General features: G+C 37.8%; 1 protein-coding gene and 1 non-coding gene across 3 annotated transcripts in view; both read right to left on the bottom strand.

Annotated features, from left to right (window-relative positions):
* Positions 1–916: 916 nt before the first annotated feature.
* Positions 917–10,208, bottom strand: part of TNKS2 (tankyrase 2) — a 65,049-nt gene continuing 55,757 nt past the window's right edge. For both annotated transcript variants that reach the window (XM_040254513.1, XM_040254514.1), the window contains 3 exons: positions 6,723–6,909; positions 4,096–4,252; positions 917–3,247 (listed from right to left, as the gene is read on the bottom strand). In XM_040254513.1, the coding sequence (XP_040110447.1) occupies positions 3,185–3,247; positions 4,096–4,252; positions 6,723–6,909 (407 nt within the window). In that variant the 3' untranslated portion in view covers positions 917–3,184. The remainder of the gene's footprint in view (positions 3,248–4,095; positions 4,253–6,722; positions 6,910–10,208) is intronic.
* Positions 7,004–7,145, bottom strand: LOC120874020. The gene has a single exon (XR_005723589.1). It is a non-coding gene; the product is annotated as a small nucleolar RNA SNORA79 (small nucleolar RNA).

Raw genomic sequence — 10,208 nt, 5'->3', positions numbered from 1 at the left:
CTTCCTCAGCTAGTAAAGCATGAGAAGGAGGAGGTGGGTACAGATTCAGTAGGCTAACTTTATACAAATCTGACTGTTCTCCTGGTGAAGAATGTATACCACCACTTGCTTCCTCTGTTACTCTACTCCTCTGATAGGACAGGACAGTAGGAAAAGGGCAGGTCAGGAATACTAATCACAAAAGCTTAGGGAAATTTATTGCAAATTTTCTTTCCTCATCAATGTGCAAAGAAAAGGATTGTACATGCTTAGGAACTAGCACGTGGACATGTTAACATTATCCCAACTCAAGCAGTAAGAAAGCTGCTGAAAAGTATTTCAAAGCTAAATGACTTATGAGTTATTTGCACCACTATTCTCTTATTATCAAAAGCAGGGAACTGATCATATACACAGACATTTAGCATTTAAGAGTAATAAACACCACTAACTTTAAAGTTTGTAAACTCATAAATTTTCTATATGACACAGAAGACAAAAATATATTCCTATGCCTCTTTTATAAGTTAAGACAGATTTCCCGGGGGTATTCCCTGGTGGTCCAGGGGTCAGGACTCTGCTCTCTCACTGCTGAGGGCCTGGGTTCAATCCCTGGCTGGAGAATTAAAATCCTGCAAGCTGTACAGTGTGGCAAAAAAAAAAAAGAGAGACAGATTTTCCAGGAAAGAGCTTGAAGGTTTGCCAAAACTTATGTTGGGTGGACTAAATGTCTAAAAGCATATGACAGCTACTTTCATCTTAAAGCATCTGAGGAGGTATGGTCACAGCGTTCAGTATTTCAAATTTTAAACTGCAGTCTCTATCACTAGTAGACTCAAAACTACATTATTTTCCTGCAATTGTGGTTTATTGTAATCTTAATCCATTTTTTTTAAAGACCATTCAATACATTTATACTATTCAGTAATTACCATGCTACCAAGAAAAACAAGTGAACAGTTTATTAAGAATTAAAGGAGGGTATGGAATGTGATACAGTACAAGACACTCAAGATGGATACAATAGTACTACTCACACAAAAAGGTAAATCTCTTAAAAAAAAATCATAAGACAAAAGAAAAAGCAATTCCATCATCATAAAGTATTTCATGCAAAAACTTCAAAGAAATCCCCAGTCCCCCTCCCACCCCTAAGCTCCTAACAAAAAGCTATCTGAAATATGCCATGCTAACATATTAACCACAATATAATCATTCATAGAAAAGCAACACACTAATTAAGAAATGAATTAGATGAAACAACACAGGCTGCAAAATCGTAAACTCATAGACCATGATGATTTTACATGATAAGCAATTCTAGATTCACTCATAAGGTGAGCAATACGAGCTAAATGTTGAGAGAGAAGGTATGTAAATATAAACTCCACTAACTCATCTCATTATCTTCTAATTATAAAACCTGGAAGCTTCCAGAACCTGAAAAATTATATAAAATTTGGCATACTCCATTTGTGTTTCAAGAAACGACTTTAGGATCGTATTTGCAATTATTAGAGAGCTGTATAAAAAGCACTTTATGGTCAGGAATTGACCTCTTAAATAATGATCACAATTTACATCAACAGAAACAACTCCAGATATGCATTTACTGTGAATAACTCTTACTCAAGATAAGAAACATGATTTTCTAGCACTTTATGTACAAATTACTGCAAAGGCCCAGTTAATTTAGAGACTGAATAAAATGTAAAATAAATGTGAATTGGTACAGAGTGAACAGGAACAGCCTCATTAACAGAGGTTTAAGTGGGTAACAATCTTGCCTTGACTTCCAAGAGAATGAGAGTCAACAGATTGCCAAGTTGTAACTCATGTCTCTGTACCAAGATGCGTTAGTATAATTTCATGGAAAAGTAGTTTTACCTTAAAAAGTAGGAATGGCATTTTATGGGATGGTATTCCCCTCCACAGCTGCCAAACAAGCCTGGTCACCAGGCGATGCACAGAGTGTATTTCCAAGTGGGTGTAACATGTCAAGTGGGTGTAACATGTCACAATGAGGCAACCCAGAAGCGGAAGCACCCATCTCATGGCACCTGCCTACTCAGCAGGCCAGGAGAGAACTGGGACACCCAGGTGTCATGGTTTTGGGTTGAGCTTACCTATGGTGCATAAACTGGTCATACATGAAACAGTAAGGCCAAAGAAAAAGAACAAGAGAAAAACTACCCACTCCCATCTGCTATTTTTTTCCCTTTAAATTTAAGGTAATTAGAACAGATTCGAAAAACTTCAGGATTACCCTTCCCACATCTGAAATTCAACCTATTTACATTCCATGAAAACAACACTATAATTGTTCTCTAAAAAACAGAAGCTCTTGCTCTAATTTTCACAAAATAACATGAGAAAAATTTTCCATGTGAAACCCAGAGTGTGAGGCTTGTAAAGAAGTGTCTGTAATAATCAGGACCATGATAGTTAAGAGCTCTTTGGAATGTGTGTTATACATACAAAGTTATCACAAATTAAACTCCCAGAGTATTTATGAAACAAGTTCTTAAATGGGAAAGATTACCGATGAGAGATAAATGCTTCCATCAGCAAATTAAATCTGAGGGATCAATCTTTCCCAAGTGACAAGGTGTCTGCTAACAATTCAACACAGCCTCTGGAATCAAACATCAAAGATCACTCAATCATGATGATTCAAGATGAAGTACAGATGAGCAGTACATATGAAAAACATTTGTAAACTGCTGCCATTCTAAAACAGTAGATTTATATTACAAAGCAATGTAAATAAATATTGGGCTAGTACAAAAGCTCTTATTTACAGTTTTACAAATGAAACTGTATTCAGTGTAAATGCTGTGTTTTGAAGAACACAGTACTATATTAGTAAAATGAGTTCTGTTGAGGGGAATAACAGTTTCTGTTAGAATCAATGTATAATGTATAAAAGATTCAAGTTAACTCTGTTTATAATTTAGTACAGACAAACCCAGTTTAACCTGGAATGGCATCTGTTAAAGTGCTGAAAAACAGGAAATATTTAGAAAACACTGTACATTATTAAAGCTTTATCAAGTCAGAATGTTAAAACCCTTTCACATTTTTAACCTTTTGCCACAGGGTTGTGGACAAGATGATTTTTCTCAGCAAAGGAGTAAAACTTACGAGGCCACCAACTGCTTAGATGATTTTAGGTTCGGTGGTGCTAGTTTCCTAAAACAGCTATTTACCCATCAACCATACCTTCAGGCCTTACAATCTGGTAAGTAATTAAATATTCAGGATAAGCCTGGAAGAGAAAGATTAATTCAAAAATTGGTAAATAAAATTTTTGAATGGAGACTTATTCTAAGGATTCCTTATCTTTAGGGAAGAAGCTCTAAATTAGTGTCGCAGATCGGAATCAAAGGGCCTCTTCTCAAAACAGCTTTACGTGACTGCAATTCCTTCAATTCTCAATCAGCAGGTCTAGGATGACTACTGAGCATGTGTTTGTCTTTAGGAACTGAGGTTATCCTGATACATATCCCCAGTACATAATGCTGCTCTAGAGATGCTTCTGACTGCATCGATGCCACTAAGAGCAAGCGGGAATTACACATTTCTTTGCTACAGAGAGGTTAACTATTAAAATAAATGCAGGATTCTAATTAATTATATTTTACAGAAGCTTAAAAAAAATTCAGAATAGTTGGCAAAATCTGAATAAGGTATGTGGGTTAGATTTACTACACCAATGATATTTTCCTGATTTTAACAATTTTAAGACAATGCCCTTAAAATTTAGGTGTATTTAGGAAATACACCCTGAAGTATTTAAGTGTAAAGGAAGATGCTTACAACTTACTTCCAAGCAGCTCAGGGGAAAAAAAAAAAAAAGGATATACACATATAGTAGGGAGAACATGATAAAGGAGAGAGAATGCTAAAATATTAACATTTTTAATATCTGGGTAAAGGGTCTAAGGGAATTCTCTTTACTATTATCCAACTTTTAAGTTTGAAATAATTTACAAATAAAAGTTAAAAAGAAATCCAGTTTGTAAGGCACTCTACCTTGTTAATTTAAAAGATTAGTAAAAGGTTGAAGTATAGCTCTAAAGTATTGTTGAAAATGAACAAATAAAACTGAATTACCTGTTCTCCTCTGTAAATAACATACTCAGCTAATGCCAGGCCATTCACACTAGGCCGACCAGTGACGGAGTGGTGCCCTGGAGGAGAGTGCGCCATTTTCATTGCACTGAACTGCAGGAAAGACTTTCCCAAGGTTACACGGCAGAAGAGCAGCTGCCTGTAACACATGAGAAGGAAAAGATTTCCCTGAGACAAGGCCACACAGGACAGTTTTATTTATGTACGCTATATAAGCTTTTGAATGCATTTATACATAAATGCAATTGTTTTCACCATTTTACCCTTCAAAGAGTTTTTAAAGAATATCTACTACTCTAATGAAATAATTTGTCACTTTAATTAATCCTCATTGTAACTATAAAATACTATCTTAAGAGAGATTATAATAATCTTTAAGTGATACTGACTCTGCCATCCTGCTTGTATCCCAGCAAAAGCACGAATCATAGCCCAGGTGAGGAGGAGGAGGAAGAGGTTTTAAGGGACTTCCATGAAGTGTCTTACAAAGTTGAACATTCATCCAGGTAAGTCCTATTGATTCCACTTTCAAAATGTATCTTTCCTCTAAATTCTACTGTCGCTATTAAGGCCAGATTGCCCAAATTTTTACCCGGACTATAACAATGGCCTTTGAGCTACCTTTTCTGTTCTCACTCTAATAATTTATTTTCCATCTAAGCTACTGGTGATTTAGGGAAAAAACAAACAGCAAAAACCATAAATCAGATGACACTACTTTTCTACTTAAAACCTTTTAGAGACTGTTCACTGTGCCTAAAAGAAAACCCAAATTTCTTATAATGATCCCAAACTCTCCAACTTTACTCTGTGTTCATTACACCTAGACACATTAGTTTTTCTTCCTGCAGGCCAAACTTTCTTGCCCCAAGGCCATCAGACACTCTGTTTCTTTTACCATCTAGAATGATACATTCTACCACTCTTCAACTGGCTAACAGTCATTTTTCAAGTTTAGCTGAAATGTTTCTTCTTCAAATATGTTTCTTTACCAGAAGTTTAGGTTGTATTACTTTCTCACTCCCCAAGGGCATATGATTGGCCTTCCTTAGGTCCAACAAACTGTTTCTCTCTCTAATCTACTTTTCTTTCTACAGGAGAACAGGGAGATTTGGTGGCCTGATGATTCTGTCTCCAAAGAAGATAGGCTAAATTTTTTATTCTAAATATGCTCTTTGCAAATTTTCTTAGCATTTCTAATAAGTTTCTATTATAGTCACAATCAATACATAATTCAGCACACAGAAATCTTAAGTTAATAAATTTATTTCCAGACATACAAGCATTGTACTTCAAAGACAACTGAGAAGAGGTACTAGAACACTGCTTACTATTAACAATCAGAACTATCTAGCCTCCAGATGATACATGACAAGTAAAGATAACAGTGTCCAATTTACAGACTCTCAAGAAATTACAAGCCTCCTAGCCATTCCAACCTATGATCTTAAGTAGAAGCGGGTGAGAGTCATACCCAGGAGGTATGGCTTTAGACACCTACATGAGTCTAAGTTTAGGTGGAAAACAGTAAGAACAAAACATAAACAGATAGTCTTTGTCTCCCTTTAGGACTTCAGTCCTTCACTTTGGCAGCCCTTCAAAATCAGCTGGGAAGCTTTTAAAAATCCCATGCCCAGACCAGATACCCAAGTGAGAATCTCTTGAGGGTAGGACACAGTCAGTAGTTTTTAAAGCCCCTCAGGTAATTCCAATGTGCTGCCACAGCTGAGAACTACTGCTCTAGGGTTTCTAGATCTGTGATCAGAAGCTTGAACATCCCCTAGGAACTCGGTAGAAATGCAAGTTCTAGTGCCCTAGCCCCAGACCTACTAAATCTATAATTCAGGAGGTGTGGCATAGGAATTTGTGTTTTAATAAGCTTCTAGGTGGTTCTGAACTTGCTAATGTTTGATAGCTACTGTTCTAGGTCTTTATAAGCAGTGCTCTAACCACAGAAAAAATCTCAGTAATTAATCTTGATTTTTCAAATGGTGACGATTATTTACCTACAAGGATTTTATCAACTAGGGCCAAGTCATTTGAATGATTTTAATAACTAAGTTCCACTAGGGTAACTAAAAGTAGGAAAAAAGAAGTACAAAGTAATTCTTTGATAATGTGCTTTCTAAAAGGACTGACATGCTGATATGCTTTATTATAACTTTTTTCTGAGTCGTAATATCACAAATTGACAATTAAAATCACACCACAGTGGAGGAGAGAGAGATTCTCTCATCCATTACCATGAAATGATTAAGTGTAGCAAATAATGCCATTTTATTAATAGCATTTGAAGACTAGATTTTTAAACAGTCCACAATAAAATCTCTTCCATGCCCAGCAATATTTTCTACTCCATATTCTGAAAGCACTGTGTGTTCCAGTGATTGAATGATGTGAACAGATCAAATGCTTATAACTGTGCTTGGCTCTTACCATTTAAAAAACACCAGCTACTATTAGAACCAGTGAGAGTGCCAAAGCAACCTGAACTATGCCTCACTTGGATTCCTAGAGATGTCCAACATAACATCTTACCCGAAAATTTCAATATGAAACCAGTTCTTATCTGATTCTTATCAAAATAAATGAGAAAAGTGATCTCTTACCTGTGGCAGATGTAACAAGATCTGTCTTTATGTACTGGACATCCAGTACCTCCTCCAATTCCATATACATACTGATTGCTTTTGGAAGAGTTTTCAGCAAAATAGATCCCAGCTCCAAACATGCCACCTATGTATGCATGCCTTTCATCAAAGCCCTTATGGATAATTGCATTCACAAAGGGAGACCCTAAAAATACATATAAATAAGTAACATTTTTAAATCACAAGTAAAGCAATAAAAGCTAAAGCGTCTTAGAAGTTAAATTCTTTCTTTTTTCTTCAATTGTTTGACTCCACAAAAATCAGAAGGCATTACAGCCAACCCATTCCCATGGTACCCTGAGTGAAAACAAGTCAGCTTAGATACATGATGGACTAAAATCCCACTACCTAAGCTCCAAGCAGTGAGAGGAACAGACATCAGAAGAAGTTAAATTCTGAATTATCATACATGTATCACCACCATGATGAGCAAAACCGAAACACAACTGTCAGCTGGCTCACTACTTTAGTTATTTTAGAAGAACTGGCAATGTGAATGAATGTTTCTAATAGGGTGGTGGTTCAGATGCCAAAGTAAGGACACACAGAGATTCAACTAGGAAAAACATACAGATCACCTGAAAGAAACATCAGTGCTAGAGTTATCAAATTCCCGGCTCCAAATTCGTAACAACCCAGAATCAAGAGTCTCACAATTGACCTCCTATGGCCAGGCTGAATGCAACTAGGTCATGCAATGACATCCCCATCCATGTCCTTTTCCGAGATACCCAAAGTGGCTGAAGTGATCTTTTCAAGTTCATGCTTTTCTTTATACTTCTCTCCTATTCTTCCGCTTCCATCTGCAAATGTGGTGTGTTCCTTCACTCCCTACATGTTGACTGCTTTCTCCTCCTTCCTTGCATGCATGCCAAGAAGGAGCTCAGCCAAAGACCAGGAGGTACGAAGCATGGAGATCAGGTCAGGGAGGGCAGTGAGGCTGCGGCTTGGGAAAAGTCAGTATGACACAGCTAACTGATTCATCAAGATTGGTGTCCCTTTTCATAAAGGAACAAGGGAAATACACTGAATTCCGCTTTACAGAAATACTAAAGAATAGAATAACTCATTTGAATTAACTTGGAAAAACCATTTCTACTATAAAATAGAAAAAGTCATACATTACAACCCTTAAGTCAATACATAAATAAATATCATGTTCTGTGCCAAGAGATTATCATGACAATTTTTAGGGTGTTGAAATGAGAAGTACCATTTAGATATTATATACTAATTCAGTCTGCTACAGCCATTCTTCCAGGGGATTGTGAAATTTAAATACTGTGTTTTATAGAACTTTACCAAGTCTCTCAAAATTTTTTGCAATCAAAGCCAATTGAAGGAACAGATTGGAACTATCATGGGTAATGTGCTTAAAGACTTGATAAACACTGCATTAATATCTGTATTCATCTTTGCTATAAACTTGAAAGATCAACCACCACCACCTACCATGCTGCAACATAAACAGGAAATTTCAAGAATGACAAGTAATGGTGCTCTCAATAAAACAAAACTTCTCAGAAAACTCCACAGATTCAATGACAATCATCTTTTTGCACCCTTGACATTTAGAAGCACAGTCACAAGAGGATGTACATATTCTTCTGAGGCACTTTTCAGATCTTCCTTTAATTCAATCAACCAGTTAAAAGTAACACACATCAGCTTTCCACAGTGACCCTAACACGCATGATAAACCACACACACACACACACACACACACACACACACACACACACACACACATATCAGCTCAGCTCAGCCCAGCTCAGCCCAGTCATGTCCGACTCTGCACCCCATGAACCCCAGTAAGCTGGGCCTCCCTGTCCATCACCAACTCCCAGAGTCCACCCAAACCCATGTCCACTGAGTCAGTGATGCCATCCACCATCTCATCCTCTGTCGTCCCCTTCTCCTCCTGCCCTCAATCTTCCCCAGCATCAGGGTCTTTTCAAATGAGTTGGCTCTTCGCATGAGGTGGCCAAAGTACTGGAGTTTCAGCTTTAGCATCACTCCTTCCAATGAACACCCAGGACTGATCTCCTTTAGAATGGTCTGGTTGGATCTCCTTGCAGTCCAAGGGACTCTCAAGAGTCTTCTCCAACACCACACTTCAAAAGCATCAATTCTTCGGTGCTCGGCTTTCTTTACAGTCCAACACTCACATCCATACGTGACCACTGGAAAAACCATAGCCTTGACTAGACGGACCTTTGTTGACAAAGTAATGTCTCTGCTTTTTAATATGCTGTCTTGGTTGGTCATAACTTTCCTTCCAAGGAGTAAGTGTCTTTTAATTTCATGGCTGCAATCACCATCTGCAGTGATTTTGGATCCCAGAAAAATAAAGTCAGCCACTGTTTCCACTGTTTCCCCATCTATTTCCCATGAAGTGATGGGACCGGATGCCATGATTTTAGTTTCCTGAATGTTGAGCTTTAAGCCAACTTCTGCACTCTCCTCTTTCACTTTCATCAAGAGGCTCTTTAGTTCTTCACTTTCTGCCATAAGAGTGGTGTCATCTGCATATCTGAGGTGATTGATATTTCTCCCAGCAATCTTGATTCCAGCTTGTCCTTCTTCCTCCAGCCCAGCGTTTCTCATGATGTATGCTGCATATAAGTTAAATAAGCAGGGTGACAATATACAGCATTGATGTACTCCTTTTCCTATTTGGAACCAGTCTGTTGTTCCATGTCCAGTTCTAACTGTTGCTTCCTGACCTGCATACAGGTTTCTCAAGAGGCAGGTCAGGTGGTCTGGTAGTCCCATCTCTTGAAGAATTTTCCACCATTTATTGTGATCCACACAGTCAACGGCTTTGGCATAGTCAATAAGGCAGAAATAGATGTTTTCTGGAACTCTCTTACTTTTTCCATGATCCAGCGGATGTTGGCGATTTGATCTCTGGTTCCTCTGCCTTTTCTAAAACCACCTTGAACATCTGGGAGTTCACGGTTCACGTATTGCTGAAGCCTGGCTTGGAGAATTTTGAGCATTACTTTACTAGCGTGTGAGATGAGTGCAACTGTGTGGTAGTTTGAGCATTCTTTGGCATTGCCTTTCTTTGGGATTGGAATGAAAACTGAACTCTTCCAGTGCTGTGGCCACTGATGAGTTTTCCAAATTTGCTGGAATATTGAGTGCAGTTTTTCACAGCATCATCTTTTAGGATTTGAAACAGCTCAACTGGAATTCCATCACCTCCACTCTAGCTTTGTTTGTAGTGATGCTTCCTAAGGCTCACTTGACTTCACATTCTGGGATGTCTGGCTCTAGGTGAGTGATCACACCATCGTGATTATCTGGGTCGTGAAGATCTTTTTTGTACAGTTCTTCTGTGTATTCTTGCCACTTCTTAATATCTTCTGCTTCTGTTAGGTCCCTACCATTTCTGTCTTTTATTGAGCCCATCTTTGCATGAAATACAGTCAACAAAAA

This window comes from Oryx dammah, unplaced genomic scaffold, assembly GCF_014754425.2.
Source record: "Oryx dammah isolate SB20612 unplaced genomic scaffold, SCBI_Odam_1.1 HiC_scaffold_14, whole genome shotgun sequence".
NCBI lineage: Eukaryota > Metazoa > Chordata > Mammalia > Artiodactyla > Bovidae > Oryx > Oryx dammah.
This window is presented reverse-complemented; position numbering and strand designations above follow the sequence as displayed.